At 42.9% G+C, this 17,356-nt stretch overlaps 1 protein-coding gene across 5 annotated transcripts in view; it reads right to left on the reverse strand.

Annotated features, from left to right (window-relative positions):
- ddr1 (discoidin domain receptor tyrosine kinase 1) overlaps positions 1-17,356 on the reverse strand; it is a 39,687-nt gene that overhangs the window by 2,892 nt on the left and 19,439 nt on the right. For 2 of the 5 annotated variants that reach the window (XM_051406010.1, XM_051406008.1), the window contains exons 6-19: positions 16,491-16,638; positions 15,314-15,416; positions 14,289-14,475; positions 11,105-11,351; positions 9,597-9,749; positions 8,910-8,969; positions 7,615-7,781; positions 6,405-6,612; positions 5,164-5,283; positions 2,478-2,779; positions 2,261-2,388; positions 1,186-1,383; positions 806-1,073; positions 487-636 (exon numbers count right to left, since the gene is read on the reverse strand). In XM_051406010.1, coding sequence (XP_051261970.1) covers positions 487-636; positions 806-1,073; positions 1,186-1,383; positions 2,261-2,388; positions 2,478-2,779; positions 5,164-5,283; positions 6,405-6,612; positions 7,615-7,781; positions 8,910-8,969; positions 9,597-9,749; positions 11,105-11,351; positions 14,289-14,475; positions 15,314-15,416; positions 16,491-16,638 — 2,439 coding nt within the window. The remainder of the gene's footprint in view (positions 1-486; positions 637-805; positions 1,074-1,185; positions 1,384-2,260; positions 2,389-2,477; positions 2,780-5,163; positions 5,284-6,404; positions 6,613-7,614; positions 7,782-8,909; positions 8,970-9,596; positions 9,750-11,104; positions 11,352-14,288; positions 14,476-15,313; positions 15,417-16,490; positions 16,639-17,356) is intronic. The other 3 variants (XM_051406009.1, XM_051406012.1, XM_051406011.1) reach the window with 3 other exon arrangements.

The raw sequence follows: 17,356 nt of genomic DNA on the forward strand, positions 1-17,356 counted from the left end.
TGCAGATGAACATGTCTCTTAAACTGGTTTAAAGAACGGTGATTTCAATGGGATTTGTGTTACTCTACTAAAAACTCAAACAGATGAATAAGATGTGTGGCCTAAAGACCTGAGGGTCTGATATCATGAGCTTCCACACAGTCAATGATGACTTTGTGCTCTGGTTGCTGCTTTGTATTCAGTAGCATCCATTGCATAGTAAAAGAAAAGCCCAAAGTGAAGGATGTCTTTCATTAGTAGAAACAAAATAATGTATTATTATCTGACTGATTTACTGAGAACTGATACTGACAGACCAGTTCAGATATTCAACAGATGAGCTACATACAGAGGAGAACATTCATATAAAGTGACTGTTTTATGTCCATACTCAATTTGAGGTTCGTTAAATTTTGACAAGGAGGAAAATAAGTTACTTTATAGCCCTACACCAGTGTGTGTGTGTGTGTGTGTGTGTGTGTGTGTGTGTGTGTGTGTGTTTCGTACCTGTCTGCCCTGGTCTCTGAAGAATTCCCCAGCGTTGTCGATGACTTGTTCATCTGTGAGGTTGGAGTAAGGCTGCTCCTGACAAACGCTCAACATCTCCCACAGAGTGACCCCGAACGCCCACACATCGCTGGCCGTGGTGAATTTGCCCTGGGAACACAGCCACGCACATAAACAATGTCACCTTCAACATCATAATCTCCACCAGTATCAGATTGATAATCAGAATCATTAACTTCTTATCAACAGTGTTACATACAGTACTGCAACTATCGCACACCATCCGATGCACAAACAAAAACAATTCCTGTCCCCTCACCATGAGGATACACTCCCAGGCCATCCAGCGTATTGGCAGCACAGCTCTGCCCTGGATCCTATAGTAGTCTCCAGCATACAGGTTCCTACTCATGCCAAAGTCCGCTATCTTGATGTGACGCTCACCACCCTGATCCTCTCCGCTCTCACCCTTCTCACCCCCGACCAGACAGTTGCGCGTGGCTAGATCCCGGTGCACGAAGTTGAGGGAGGAAAGGAACTTCATTCCTGACGCGATCTGGCTGGCCATGGAGATGAGGGCCGGGTAACTTGTGGAAAAGGTTGAAAGATAGTAAATAATAAATAACTATAGACTATGACTGTGTGTTCATTTATATCTGTTCATGTCATGCGAGCGTGCGTGCACAATTTCTGGTTTACCTGATGGTCGGGGTATTGTGCGAAGGCCCTGTCTTGTCCAAAAGCACTCGGTGGGACAGGTACTGGTTCAAGTCTCCACATTCCATGTACTCAGTGACCATACAGAGGGGATCACTGCTCACACACACTCCCAGCAGACGGATGATATTGGGGTCCTTCAGGCGAGACAGGATCTTCACCTCTTTCAGGAAGTCGTTCCTACAAAGAGGAGATGGAAGAGTGAAATGAATCAGAGAGTATAGAAGAGAAAACTGGTAGACTCAGAAGAGATAAAGTAAAGGGGAAATAAAGAGTGAAATGTTCTGATTTTAAGTTCTTTCTTAAAAAAATACATATTAAAGCTTCAACATGAAACAACCGTTAAAGTTAAAAGGTCGACAATTCCCCTATGAATCAACACCAAAGTCTGCAGCTCTGTAGCTTTTCACCTTATTGATTTGTTTTGCTGGTCAATATGTTTGCATCATAACTCCCATATAAACTTGTGGACAGCCACTGGAAGCACATGAACTCACACAGCCCCGTGAAAAAAGGGCAGAGAATCCAAGTAAACAAGCAGCTGGTGAAGAGAGGCAAACATCCAGAAAACCACAGAGGTCCACATATTTCAACATCTTAAGAGTTGAGGGACCGAATCTGAGCTAAAATGTGAGAAAATATTGGACCTGTATTTTCCTGGCTTCTGGGTTAGTAAGTAATGTAGTAGTAGTTGATTGCCAACACACTAGCTATAATGAATTCATCATATTATATAGTATGTAAAGGTTGGGTGCTTTGAGGGTGTTTTGTCCACTTTCTGCCCTCAAAAGGTCAAATATTACCTGAAAAGTAAGACTTCGGGTATCTAAAACAAAAACGTGTTGAATGGTACATTCTTAAAAAAACGACTTCTTATTAAGAGTTCCCTGATACTATTCAACTTCTTAAGGAAGTCCTGACTCCATACATATACGGTGAACCTGAATGCTGCAGTTCAGTGCATGAATTTGAAACAGGAGAAGAGAAGCTGTAAAAGCAGAAAGAAAAACTGTGAACCACACTGAAGCCATGCTCGGCTGAGCATAATGTTACAGACCTGGCATTCTTGGAGGCATCCGGGCGCAGTATCTTCACTGCTACCAGAAGAGGGCGACCTTTTCTCACGTTGAAGGGGAACTCCAAGTTGGGAAGGTCCTGAGGGCTCTCAATTTCACACAGGTGCACCTTTCACCAAAAAAATACAGACACTGTTAAAGCACAACCACCCTTCCACCCACCCGAACACAAACACATTTTTGCAGGTCATTCCTCACCTCTCCAAACTGTCCCTCTCCCAGTTTCTCCTTGAAGATGAGACACTGGCGTGGCAGCTCCGGCAGCGGGGCGGCGTCGGCCCCAGGGCTCGAGGAGGCCAAGGCGGGCACGGCGTAGGTGTTGTTACCGCTGACACCCTGCAGGCTCACAATGTCGGCCTCAGCGTAATGAGGAACGCTGGGAGGCAGCGGGGGAGACACAGGGGGAGACAGGGAGGGGTAAGGAGGGGAGCCAGGGTAGGGAGGAGGCTCCTCCTGAGTTGGGGGGAAACCCTTCTCCATGTCCATGTCCAAACCACAGGCTGAAGGGAAGAGACAGACAGGGTGGATGAAATGGAGAGATTACTTTTAAAAGAAGAACTGTGTGATTAACTGTTTTGCTTTGAGACAGTCTGAGAGTGAACGAATAAGATGATATCACAAGTACTGAGACAAGTTGTTATGAAGGGATAGTTTAGATTTAGGGGAATTCAATTTGATAACAACAAAACAAAAAAAGTTTTTTGTACAAAACTTTTCAAAAGTTCTGTAGAGAAACTAGAACCTTAAAACAGAAAACAATTGACAAAAAAAGCCTAAGAGTTACAGAGAAGAGTAAAAATAAGGTCCGAACACAATAAAGAACAAAATTTGATAAGATGGTGAAAAAGTCGATTCGTAAAAGTGAAATTTTAGCAAAGATTTAATTTGTTTAGATTTTCTTGCTCTAAACTAGTAGAAGGCAATTCATCATTGTCTGCTGGAGCTTTGAATTAAAGGTTGGGAACAACTTAAAGATTGTGTAGCAAGTATCAAAATCAGGAAAACACATAACTGAACTTTTTGTGATGGATCAGAGGACTTTTTTTTAATCAATCTTTCTGGGACTTTGCATTGGCCTATTTCTTTTTGATCAAATTCAAACTGCTTTTAAACTTTCAATTTATCAAAAAGGTCTAACAATCTAACATTCAACACAATCAGCTTCCAATGAGGTTCTGATAGCAAACATAAGTCAAAATGTGAAGGAAGAGTGGCTTTTGAATACTAAGTTGGTAAACCATTGTTCAAATCATAATGCAGATGACAGGAAGCTTTCCAATCCACTTCAATGCGCACTCCCACAGCTAGTTATACATATACTAAAATGAGCTAAAATATAATTAGGATGGCAAAGTTTTCATATCCATCAATGTTAGATTTTCCCCTTGAGTTTACTGTGTCTATTATATTTCACTTTAAGTATAAGAAATATTCCTCAGCACACTTAATCATTTTGTTAGAAAACATTATGTAAATCTAAATTGAGCCTACTTTTGGGAAATGTTTACAAGTTTGTCAATGGGTTATTTTGGGGCAACAGTAGCTCAGTGTGTAGGGACTTGGGAACCGGAGGGTCGCCGGTTCAAATCCCACAGACCAGAATATGGAGTGTGGACTGGTAGCTGGGGAGGTGCCAGTTTCACCTCCTGTGCACTGCCGAGGTGCCCTTGAGCAAGGCAACCTAGTCCCAAGAAACTGCTCATGGGCGCTGCTAACGTGGCGAGCCCATCACTCCATCTCTCTCCCTGTTGCATGTCCACAAGTGCATGAAGTGTGTATTTCAGCCTGTGTGCGTGTGTGTAAGAATAAAAAAAGAGTGAAAAGAAGAATTTCCCCAATAGGGGATTAATTAAGTATATATCTTCTTCTATCTTCAACAGTATAATTTTCTCTGAATGTTGTATAATTAAGGAAAATGCCATGAAATAGTATGATTTTTTTGTAGTTAATTAGGGCAACATAGGGGTACAAAACAGCCCTAGGCACCTGTTTAGATAATTTGTGATCCTATTTAAAAATCTGACTTTTATTTAACATAAACTTTTATGAAAAGTTTGATTTCAATGTCGTGATCAATGTAGATTCAATATTACTGCCTGACCATATTTCAACAAATATTATACAAAATACAAAATAAATAACGGACCTATAAGTATAAGTATCCAACAAAGAACTGAACCCTTAACATGTACACTACTTGCCTGATTTTCCCATTAGCATTATTAGCACTAAAGACAACAGGAAGTTGGGAATGTCATTAGTTTTTTTCATAAATTTTTCGATCTGATGGTGGGGCCAGAGGAAAGGTCAGGGGATCACCAAAGTGATTACAATTTCTCCTGAAGGGGACATGAATGTGTGTATTCAATTTCATGGTAATCCATTCAATAGTTGTTAAGACATTTCACTCAAAACCACAAAAGGTCAGCCTCATGGTGGTGTTTGAGGAAAGTTCTCTGTGAACCATGAATGTCTACAAAATGTTATGTTGTGTCAACCCATCTAACAGTTGTTGAGATACCTCAGTCTAGACAAAAGTTATGGGCCAACAAACACTACCATCAACAGAGCCACACCGCAAGATAAACAAAGGTTTTTATGAGTCAGTCAGTCTCTGGGTAAGTTTGAAAATTCGTACAATTCCCCAAATTCCAAACCATCCCTTCAAACAAAGCATGAGTTATGTTGAGTGGTGAGTGAATGAGAGTGACTAATTATGTGAGTAACAGGAGTGATGATGAAGGTCAGACACATGCAAAATAGACTAATCCCATCTCTGCTGTGAGAGCACTTCTAATGCCCCAACCATGGATAGACTGGTAGGTGGGTAGTGAGGTAGGGTGGGGCCCTCCTGACTGTGTTGGCCCAGTCTGAGGTCTCTTACCCTGGGGCACATTGAGGCTCTTTTCCTGAGCCAGAGTGGTGCCGGGGACGACTAGGGGTCTCGAGCCTTTTCTGTGATCTGACAGGAGCAGGTGATAGGCTGGGTTGTTTAACAGCAAGGCTGGGAGGGCACACAAATGAACACACGCACACAAATGCACAGGACGAGGCGGGGTACACGCAGGAACCATGATATGGATCACACAGATGGTACAAAGTGGCACATGACACAAAATACACACACACACACACACACACACACACACACACACACACACACACACACACACACACACACACACACACACACACACACACACACACACACACACACACACACACACAAAAACATAATAACAACCATTAGCATGACACAGTTAGCATTTCCATTATGATATGAGGGAAGGAGCAGGGGTTGCAGTGACACATGGAGCACAGAACAGACGAGCAAAGCAAGAACAGGCAAAGTTAATACAACTCTGGCCACGACCAAACATAACAAAAACCAGTGGATGAAATAATGTTTCTGTTACTCTGTTATTTCAAACTCACACAGGCGCATAGTAAAAAACGGCATGCAGACCTCCTGTGGTGCAATGCAAGTGAAGGAATGCCTTTTCTCTCTCTTTCTCTTTTTCTCCTCCCTCTTTTCTTTTTCTTCCCCTTTCTCAGAACAATAGCTCTTTTGTGCCCCTTCTGCGCTGTGCATCTTCTTGGAGGCGCTCTTCCTTGCAGGGTGTTTGGTTTGATTTACTTTTGTTTGGTATGGTGAAATACATTGTAATACCACTGTTTTCGTGATATGCATACCACTTTTTTTTTTCTTCTGCTGTTTTCCCTTTGCAAATGAGACTGAGCTTATTGGTACGCTCAACAAACGAAGGTTGCAAAAACACAGGCACGCAAACTTAAGCAATCTGTCCAAACCACATACATGTTTGCAGAAATGTAAGTGATGTATATAAATTCTGTGCATATGGAAAGTTTGGATTGCTTCACATTTTCCACTGACTCGATGCCAATTGCGCGTGGTTGACTATAGATCAATCTCTGTCACCATCTATTTAGCATGTGGTATGTTTTTACTGCATCTAAGCATGTTGTATGTCACACCACTCATGTTCTATGTCACGCTAGTAAGCTAAATGTGCAGGGTTTTTTTTGGACTAAACCACTCAGCTACAACAGAAACATCTATAAACACAATCTATAACTGTCTATATCTATGCGTTTAGAACTAACCTGTGCTGTCTCTTTGATCCCGTGGCCGCAGCAGGGCACTGGGCTCTTGGTACTCCCCTTCTCCCTCTCTGTCATGGTCGCGGTCGTCGGGGAAGGTGTGGATGCGCTGATAGCGGCTTGAGTAGCTGTGTGTGTTGTTGATGACCACGTTGTCCGAGGGGACTGACAGGTGGACCCGCAGCTCATCACTGGACAGACTGCCCTGGCCCTGAGAGGGCAGAGGATTCCCATTAATGCAGGTTATATACACTCACTCACTTTACCTTGCTGTACTTAATAAACTGGCAGCTGAGTGTAAATGTATCATCTGAATCCCTAAAGCAGATGGTGAACCAACTGTGGAAACAGCCTCTAATCTTTGAACAATTAGAAGTAAATGTAAAAGGATTCCCACAACACATCCAGATGGAGATACAGTGGTACGCTGCCAAAAGACTGGCAGTTGTTATCTCAGCCTGCTATCAATCATTTAAAACTTGGTTAAAAGGGACAGTTCAGCCTAATCACAGAAGAAACATTTTCTCACTTAGGGTTATTTATTGTGCAGAGAGTCCTGAAAACAGTTAACAGCAAGATCTGTGGAAAAGTAAGTGGATGTTTTTCAAAGCTTTAAGCAACATGACCAAAATGTTATTTACCTCCATTGTACTGGGGTGGTAACAGAAATCTCAGAGATTGATGTTCTAAAAGTTTGGCTAACAAAACCAAGACTGCGTCAGTAAACTGACACTTCCAGTGTTTAGTGGCATCCAGCAGTATAACTGCAGATCACAACTCCCTCACTTCACCCTCCCCTTACACGTACCAAAGATACTATGGTGGCTGTAAAAAAAAATCCATGTAAATTGCAAATGCCCCTATTTAGAGCCGGTGTTTGGTTTGTGCCTCCTAGGGTACTACAGAAACATGACAGACATTGCGGACACCATGGAAGGCGACCAGCGGCATCTCATTTTAAGATAACAAAAATATAAAGATTTCTGTATTCAGGTGATTATACACTAATGGAAACCTATCTATAACCTACCTACCCATTTCTGCCAAGAGAGCCTCCTAAATGTTACACACTGGACTTTTAATGCTGACTTTTAACATGGACATGAGAAACCTGTACGTGAAGTCCAGTCACAACCAAATTGCCAACTGCACATTGGGATGGCTGCTTAAAAATGTAACTAAAACATTGCATGTGACCTCAATCTTGACTCACCTTGCCAAGTATCTTTTTCCAGTACTGCCTCCACAGAATGACAGCTATCACCGCCAGCAGGAGAAGGATGATGCCCACCAGGCAGCCAATCAGAATAGCAGTATTACTGCTGTCGTCCTTCGCTACAGGAAGCCCCGCCCTTGGAGTGTTAGCAGCAAAATCTGGATCTAGAAGAGGTAAATTCAGAAGGAAATGTTAGGTGTTTGCATGTGTGAGAACTGCTGTTATATGTGGGTGTGATGTAATGCGTATAGATTACTATGCAACACTTTTTCTCTGTGTGTGTATGGCTACACTCAGGCATGAGTTAATGCACTGTTCAGTCTGAGAGCATTAGCTCTTTCAGCGCAGTCACGCACTTGCTGGGGTCACACACACACCAACATAGTTTCATCAGGATTACTAAACATCTGATGGGGATTGTCTGTTTGAGTATGCATCCAGCATGCCCACTCATACCACAGGGCCCGCTGCTTTGAGAACAGAATGTGAACACTGTTTTGCTTTGTAGTCAACTATTAATCTGAATCATACAGTTATTTTCTCTCCCTTGAAGGTCAAATGTGACGTGTTATTTGAATGAGGGATGAAACTATACAAGTATCCTCAGTGTAGTGTAAAGTTTGCCCATAAACAAACCACATCAACAGAATAAGTGATGGTTTGGAAAAATAGCTCAGTTGAAAAGACAAAAAAAAAAAAAAAAAAACACACCATACAATGCTTTAATGTGTATACACAAATATACACCTGCAAGCACACACTCACACACGTTTACTAGCCAAAGATTTACACACCGCATTGTCACAACAGAAAACAACCCCTTTCTCTGTCTCTCTCTGTCAGTTCAACACCATGTGAGTAATAAATAAACCCAAACAAAGCCGTTCAACCACAGCCAGTAACAAGGACAAAGCAGCATACACGCCACAGAAAACCATTTCCAGCTTTTTAAAAGGCCTGTTATTGTTTAACTGTGTAGAACAGAGCCAGTTCCCCGAAAAAACATGCAGTTTGTGAGACCGCAGGAAGCCAAGTTGTTATTGTACGTAAATATAATGTACTATATCTCTGTTAGTGTTTTTCCTACAGCTGTATATCTTCAAACCCAGGGGACAGAACCCAGTGCCAAAGCCTGCCCCTGCAATCCCTCCTCCATTATACTTCATACTCTTTACTGAGCAGTGGGACAGCTTTAAGATGCTGGAGGAGGGCCAGAGCGGATGGAGCGAGCTCCAGTCCCTTGACTCATCTCTCTCTGTCTATTCATTTATTTTTATTTTTTGCTCTCTCACCTGACAGCGTCCAGTTACCAGTGGTGTCCATCATGAAGGAGGTGGTGGAGGTGGGGGGTTCTGGAGGAGCGAGGGATGGACAAAGGAGGAATGTGTGAGAAGAGAGGTGGTGAAGACTCAGAAGAGGGTGATGAGGAGAGAGCAAATCATGGACAGCATTTTGCTTTTCATCCATCTAAATGGAAAGTTCACACCAACTTTTTAAAAGCCAGACTGAGATGATAAAAAATTTTAAAATATCAAGTTGAAACATTTGACCTTTAGGCTTTAACCAAATTTTTCCTGCCCTTTAAGTAAAATGAAATTGGTAAGATAAGCATCTGGCGTTGACTTGGGTTCAGCAAATTGTGGCTCAAAGCCAAAGGATTTCAGCTCTCATGATAAAGACGGAGGCAAGTCAGACATGGGCCTCCTTTGGCACTGCCTGCCTTTGGCTCTGCTTGAAACACATGGCTTAGACACACTGCCGACATGCTCGCACTCATCACAACTGGAGAGAAAGAGACTGGTGCAGAGACAAGAGGTGATGAGGGAGAGATATGGGAAATTAGAGAGAGCGGTGAGAAGGATAGTGGGAGAAGCAGCATGGTGAAAGGGGACAACGGAGAAAGAATGGATGGTGGAGAGGAAGATGTGGGGGTGAAGAGCAAGAGGATAAAGACATAGAGGGGCGACAGCGGGACTCACCAGAAGGGTCAGCGGTGGTGTTGGAGGTGCTGTGGCTTGATGTGGGAGATGAGGAGGTGTGGTTAACAGAGGGAGGAGAAGAACTGTTGGTAGGATTCTTGGGAAGATTAGGAGGAAATGAATCAGTCTCCGTGACATCCTCCTCAAATGGTTCTGAATAAGGAGCAAAAGAGAGCAGGAGACAATTCAATGGAAATGAATCATGTTTTATATGTTTAGGGGTTTTTTTCATATGGCACAACACACCGTCTGGTTTTCCTCAGCTGTTGGGATTTTGGAAACAGTGGTTGTGGTCACAGCTGGTTGTGTTTTCCAGACAAACAATATTCATCTCAGGAGATTATGTTAATTATGTTGTTTTTGACAGGGTACTGACCCATTGCTTACTAACTAATCTGAATGACTGTGTATTGAAACCTTTTTACATGAACAACTCTAGTTAATTGGCCAACTAACCGTCGCTGTTGAGTCAATGCAGTTGTTTGCTAAAGACTGATCACTTTCTGGTACCAGAGGACGAAATTTAAGTCAGCTCTGTCCCATAAAAGAACATTAGGCTGCAAGATTTGGAAGTTTAGAATCCAGTTTGCAGCCCTTTCTGCCAGCGTCAGTACTGGTGTTACAGTTTGGCACAAGTCCAGCAACAGGACAGGCCAGACCACTGCTGGGTCAAGTCATTTTAGCTACCTGAGTATGGTGCGATTACTGAGCACTTTGCTGACTCTCATCTCGCTACAACTGACAGTGTTGTTGAGTAGAAAGGACAGTTTAATTAGTCACAGCAATCTCAGCTGGAGAGCAGCCGAGGAGTCCTCTATCTGACATCCAATCAGATAGGCATAAATCCCATCTTCACAGCAGATATCGTAACCCCCTTTTTTTATTTGCTGCAAAGGTCTCTTTCAGCCTGTAACCAGAAAGATAGTGAAGACAACAGATGGAGAGGAAACCTGCATTTTTCCAGTAAACGCTTTATGATTCTGACAAAGTTTAAAATGAATTAGGGAGGTATAAAGAATAACGGATACAACATTAATTGGGGTCAGATGTTTTTCCACAAACTTTTCTGTTGAATCCCTGCCTGAGACTGGACAAGGTTCTTGACTGTAAAAAATGTTGATACCTCAAATCAATTATAAGCACACAGCAAGGACAAAAACTTGAATGTGATTCTGTTGCAGAAAGTCTGGAAACATCAGATGATTCACTTTTCACTTTCACTTCACTTGATTTTTAGTTTAAGCATTTAAAGAATGCTGATTGGACTTTCCACCCACAGTACAACAATCTTTTTCAGGTATCTCTTCCCCCATTGCTGCTCTCTATATTTAGGAATTGTTTGAGCATAGCCAGATCTCTACTGGACCTCCAGGATAGTGCCAGACATAGTTGCTAGGATATGTATGACGCAAGTGCAAAGCCTCTACAGAAGAAAAACTGCCTGTCAGAGCCACAGAAACACATGTCTCACATGTGAAAAAACTGATCCCTTCAATCATGTTTCCTACCAGAGAGGAAGGATATCTCGCTGATGAGCAGCCAGCGGTCAGCGAAGTAGAATTTGCAGCAGAGGATCTGAGCCGGCCGGGCACCCAGTGGGAGGGAGATGGGTCGTGAGGAGGGGTCCTTCAGATCCTCAAGGGGCACGGGCAGAGTGAGAGGAGAGGACCAGGGCTGAAGAATGCCAGGCTTGAAAAGACACTCTACCTTGCTGAAGACTCGCACGCCCTGGGTGTGGCGGTTGTTACTGTGCACCTAGTGGAAGGAGACAGGAGGAGACAAGTGTGAGAGTGCAGACAAAAGAAGAAAGACAGAAGACAGCTGAATACATGCAAGATGTTAGACAATCCTTTAACCATCCATACATCTGAATTAGCTCGACCCCTGTGCAAACATCTGAAAAAGTCAGAAAAAATTGGGGCCTTAATCATTCATTATTCATAGAGAGGCAGGAGGAGATTCAATTAACACACAAAATGAATGGCACATTCTCATCATGTTCAACCGTAATTGCTTTGGCACAACTTCGAGCTGAGCAGGACTACAAATTAACAAAATTAGAACATGGGAGGGGAAAGAAAGGACGGAAGAAAATAATGTGTATGACAGAAGACCGATGGAGGAGAGCAGAGGATATATCGTTCCTGTTTTTACAAGCAGGGAGAGGCCAAAGAGAGAAGAATCCATAAAAGCTGATCTAATATATGAGGCGTCGTTGTGGCTGGAAGGAGGAAGAGGAGCTTGAGGTGAAGAGAGAGGGATGTGGAGGAAGATGGAGGGGGTTTTAAATGAGAGAGTGAGAGGTCAAAACTATAGATCTGAGAGATAGAAGATTAAGGAGGAGATGGTGGGAGATTTCTTTCCTCCAAGGCAGAAGGGGTGGTGCAAAGGCTGCTCTGACAGGTTAGCTATTAAGCTCACACTTACTGCAAGGCCAGCCACTCTAACCTAATCCACATGTTAATGCGCACACACACACACACACACACAAGACACAGGAGGAACAGCTGCACCAGATGTTGAGTTGACGTGTAACTGATTCTGGGGGGGGGTTATGTACTGTATGTTGGTGGTAATGGTGGGGGTCTAATAAGTCAACAGAACCAAGGTAATTCACTACTCCTTTAGGGAATACAGCTCCAATGGCCTGCACAAAGCTTAATTTGAGGGCATAACACTGCATTCATTATGTTTTGCTCGTTTCATTATAAATCGAAGCAACATTATGAGTTTCCTCTGATCTTTTTGTCTAGTTGCCCCGTCTTCCACATGAGCTTACAAAGAAAGGTCTACATTAATTCCCAAAGGACAGAACTGGATCTTTACAAAGTAAAACTAGAGGATGTCCCCAGCCTGTTAAAGGTCCTGTAGGAAGTTCAGGTTATGACTGACAGAAGGTCAAAGAGCAGATTTCCCTTTGGGAGAGTGATTTGGTGCAGGTTAAGGAATTTCAGAGACAAGTCAAGCCAGAATCAGGTTCAGGTTCCAACTCTTTATTTATTTGACCTGCGTGTCTGACATATCCGCTCTGCCAGGTTAGCATAACGCCGTATGTCAGCTGAGGTTAGTGAGGGAAACCACAAGGGAAAAGGCAGGAAAAACAGGATAAGCCTAAGAAAAACACTCGGAATACTGCTGGGAAAGATCTTAAAAGGTAATTGAGAAACACTAGAATAATAATGAATATGTGAAGAAGAAAAAAAGCTGAGTGAGAACATCCAGAAATTTTGGATCTTGGTCAAAACCAAACCTCTGAAAGATTACTTGTCACTTCGTAACAGTGACTGGGGATTCATGCTGTTCAATATGCACATGTATAGGATGAATCCCACCCAAACCAACATTCCAACCCACGTTCAATAAGACAACACAGTTATAACTCAAACTGTGTTGCTTCATATTATCCATCCCCCCCGTTGCTCCACAAACTAACCCCAAAAGCCACTCAGACGCACAAACAGACTGTGATGCAACTCAGTGGCACCCAGAGAGCCGTACACAGACGCGCTGTCCCATGATAAACAATGGCACATTAAAACTAATTAAATGGCTGCAGAGCTATTCCAGTCAAAATGCTGCTGCTGTCTGGTGAGACGGAAGACTAACAAAGTTATTGTTGACACACACACACACACACACACACACACACACACACACACACACACACACACACACACACACACACACACACACACACACACACACACACACACACACACACACACACACACACACACACACACACACACACACACACACGAGCTGGTTGGAGCTACACGAATTTCTAAGGAGTTTCATCAGATGCAAAAGGAGACAATCAGCCTAATGTCCTGTTATTTATAATCACAATCACATGGTTGTTTTGTGCTAATGAGATAATTAATTAACCAATGCATTAATTAACAAATGGATCTTTGTCTGCTTTTCTTCACATAAGACACAGGGATAATTTACAGGATGTCCTCGTTTTTAAACTTCTAAACTTTAACTTAAATAAAATCACTTTTACTTTAATATGCAGATTCATGCATCAAGGTGCTCCGAAATCTAATCAGATCATCTCCTCTAAAGGAAGAACAAGTAATGCATCAAGAAAGTTTGTATCGTGTTTTTTATATTAGTTTTTGGCACTCTTGCCTTCACTGGATAGCCGACTTGTTTAGATACAGGCAGACAAAATGGGGAGAGGTGTATATCATGCAACACAAGTTCTAGGCTGGAATCGAATCAAGGATGTTGCACTTATAAGGTACAGTATGCATCTTAACCACTAGTCCACAAGGACACCCTGTGCACTGTTCCTGAGTGATTCCAGTGGAATAACAAGGTCTTGCATAAAAACACACAAAAACACAAGAGAGATGCCGTGTTTCCATCAGATCTGATACAGGAGATGAGAGACTGGATGCGCATAAAAGCTGACATTCTGTAGATTCTGTATAATCTCTGGCTTTTTGGACGAATTGAGTTGCAGTGCCTCATGATTCACATCAGAACATATCTTATAAAAATGGTCTCCCTAAAGACACAGACCAGGAGCTGAAGCTTTTAGCCTTGATGGCCTCTCTGATTTACAGGCAACACCATACTGTGAGATTCCAGTGGGATAACAATGCCCTGCGTAAGCCTCTCACGTTCATTTACACAAAACAAAACCTTCACCATGACACAAACACAACTTTCCCTGCCTACCTGCATGTTGTGGAAAACACGTGGTTTCTCAAAGTGGAACTCAATATCCACGCTGCCATGACCAAGGGCCTCCCGGCTCCAGCCCAGGTAGTCATACCCAGGCCACACCCTCAGCTCCTTAGTTTGTATGAAGTCGTCTCCTCCCAGGACACCGTCACATAGCTGACCCAGGCCCCCAAACTGCATCCTGCACGCACACACACACGCACAGCAGTGAACGGGTTAACATGAAACTCTGTGTAGGAATAATGCTGGATGCTTTGCACTGCCTGTCACTTTCTATTTACAAATATATTCATGTACTGGCATGCAGGGATGAATAAATAAGCATAGATACAAATGCAAACATGGTGAATCTTTCACATACAAACGCACACCTCAACAGAAACAAAGTAACACAAGAAGGTCACACCAAATAGGCCCCCCTCACTCCCAACCTTGTGGGACACATACACATACACATACACATACACATACACATACACACCATCACATCTGGATTACATCAAAAGTTTTAGCTCACCCGCTAGCAAAACATTTCAGCCCCATTAACCACAAAGACTATGCAAGTGTAGACCCCCCCCCCAACCCTAACTATATCCTCCACTCCCCACCCCCCAAGAATCGTAGTTCACCCTTCCTTTGCTCCCTGCCAAAACATTACGGTCAGGAAACACGCCTCAAATCCCAGAGCGACGAAAAAAAATTATGTTATTCCCTTTCGATTAGGTGGACAAACTTTCAAAAAGGATTTGGCTGAGACCCCACTTCAGTGCTAACAGATGTGAGGAGCGCTGTGGAGAAGCTTTTGGTATTCCATTGATCGAGCCACATTTTACTCCACATTTTTGACCGTAACTCTTATAAATCTTTATTGTGATCATGTTTGCCAAAGCAAGGCTGCAATTTACAGCCAAGGCCACGTGAAGACAAAAACCAAGGGAGCAGTGTAAGGGAATGTGTGGAGATGAGATGCTTACTCATACATAAAAAATGAAAATGGTAAAAGCGGCTGTATATCTTACCCTTGCTCGGTGCTCCCATCATAGGTGGAGTCATTTAGATAGACAGGCATGCCAGACAGGTGCATGACATGACCCACTGGAGCTGTGTAAGCCTTCAACCCATCTGAGAGGCATGAAAAAATAGCCAGTATTAGTCATGTGATTGTTGAAACAAAACACAGTTTTCTATATAAGAGACAGACATGCACAAGCTGCAAGTGAAACTTTTGTAATTTGTGGAGCTTTTCATTTTCATCATGAGCAGCTACACGTTTACTGAGCCAACATTCAACAATAATCACTGCCACGGGGGAAACGGCTACAGATGGTTTTTAAAGTAGTAAAACAAACGAAGCGGTCCACTGCTCGGCCCCAGTCACCATTACGCCGGTGAAACTCAAGCCTCCGCTCCAATATACAGCTAATCAGCCCGCTCCCTGAGAACAGAGGTGACGTCAGCAACACGGACTAAAGCCCGCCGCTCTGCCACCCATAATAAACAATACTTCACATAGGGTTCACAGTATGTGTGCAGTATGCTGTGTTTTACATTTGTGTGAGAGCATGAAGGCCGAACTCAATGTTTGGACCCACTCGGCCGAACGTGCGTAAAGCTTGACATTCTGAAGATTCTTTATAATCTTTGGCTTTGTAGGCGAACTGAGCTGCACAGCTTTCAGAATCCACATTACAGCATATTTTAGAAAGATGGTTTCCCTGAAGACACAGACCAGGAACTGGAGCTTTTAGGCTCACTGACAGCTCTGATTTACAGGCAGCATGATGCAGTCTGAGGGAGGTGGATGGGGCAGGGGAGGAGGTGAGCCAGTCATAAATACTCAGTTAGTCAGTGTTGTGCTTCGGGAAACATGGAGACCAATACCATTTATCACTATGGGGCTTCTTTTATCCGGGCAAACCCCACTGAGATTGTAAATTTAATGCAATGCCTCAAATTAATGCATGGGATGTATGGTAAAAACCCACTTATAATCATTACAATCCAACAAATCCCCCTTTTCCCATCTGATACAGGAGTAAAACTAAGAAATCTGTCACCTTCCCCATATGAAATGTGATCTGATTTATCACAGTCTGGATGGCATGCCTCAGAATATACAGACCAAATGAATACCTAAGTTACCACAAAAAGCAAGGCCATTTTGTATCTCTGCCGTCTCTCCACACAAACACTCACCGTTCCAAACGCAACCATAGAGCTCCACCCGAAGGCACACACTCATAACCCGGTCAGCCAGAGGGTAGAAGCGCACCATGCGGGCCACAATGGGAGGGCCCAGGTCTTTCAGCACAACATCATAGGTGTTCTCATTCCCTGACACCACCTAGGGGAGAGAAGTACAAATATTCAATCACACAGTACATCGCTCGTCTCCCCTGTTATCTGTAGGGTTGAATGAATTTTGCCTGAAGGCTCTGACTTATCATTCAGTGGGTGTCTTCAAATTCTATTAATCTAAGAGGAGCTCAAATAAACCGACTGAACTTTTTCTTTAACACACAAAGGTGTAAGGAAAGACTGATTTTAGAGTCTGAGCCTCAGGCAGAGTTCTTGTTGGTGGAGCCTTCAACCCTCGATTTACATTGGCTTGCAATTTGCTGAATACTTGTTTGGCAATGCTCTAAAATAATAAAATAACAAACAGTCAATTACTTTCCTAAAACCTTGGTTGTTGCAGGTCAAATTCAGACAGAACTGTCACATCATTACAGTGTAGTGGGCGGATTCAGAGGTCTGGACCCAGGAAAATGCTATCATGCAGCAGTGGAACAAAACACAGTGCAAATTTCTAACCAAAGAAAATAGGGGACATTTACCAAACACAATAAGAGGTGGGTTTTTTTTGCACAAGGTAAGCCATTCATTGCACAGTGTTGAAATCTGAGGCAATAAAGGCTGCTTTTGCCTGAACAGAAAAGTTATTGCACAAAGTTGAGCTGGAGCAAAGCCAAACTGCTCCACTTCCCAATAAATAATAAATAAATCAAATGCAGGTGAATAATACAGCCCATTAACATGACATTCATATTAAACAGCCACAG

This window comes from Dicentrarchus labrax, unplaced genomic scaffold (genome assembly GCF_905237075.1).
Source record: "Dicentrarchus labrax unplaced genomic scaffold, dlabrax2021, whole genome shotgun sequence".
NCBI classification, from domain to species: domain Eukaryota; kingdom Metazoa; phylum Chordata; class Actinopteri; family Moronidae; genus Dicentrarchus; species Dicentrarchus labrax.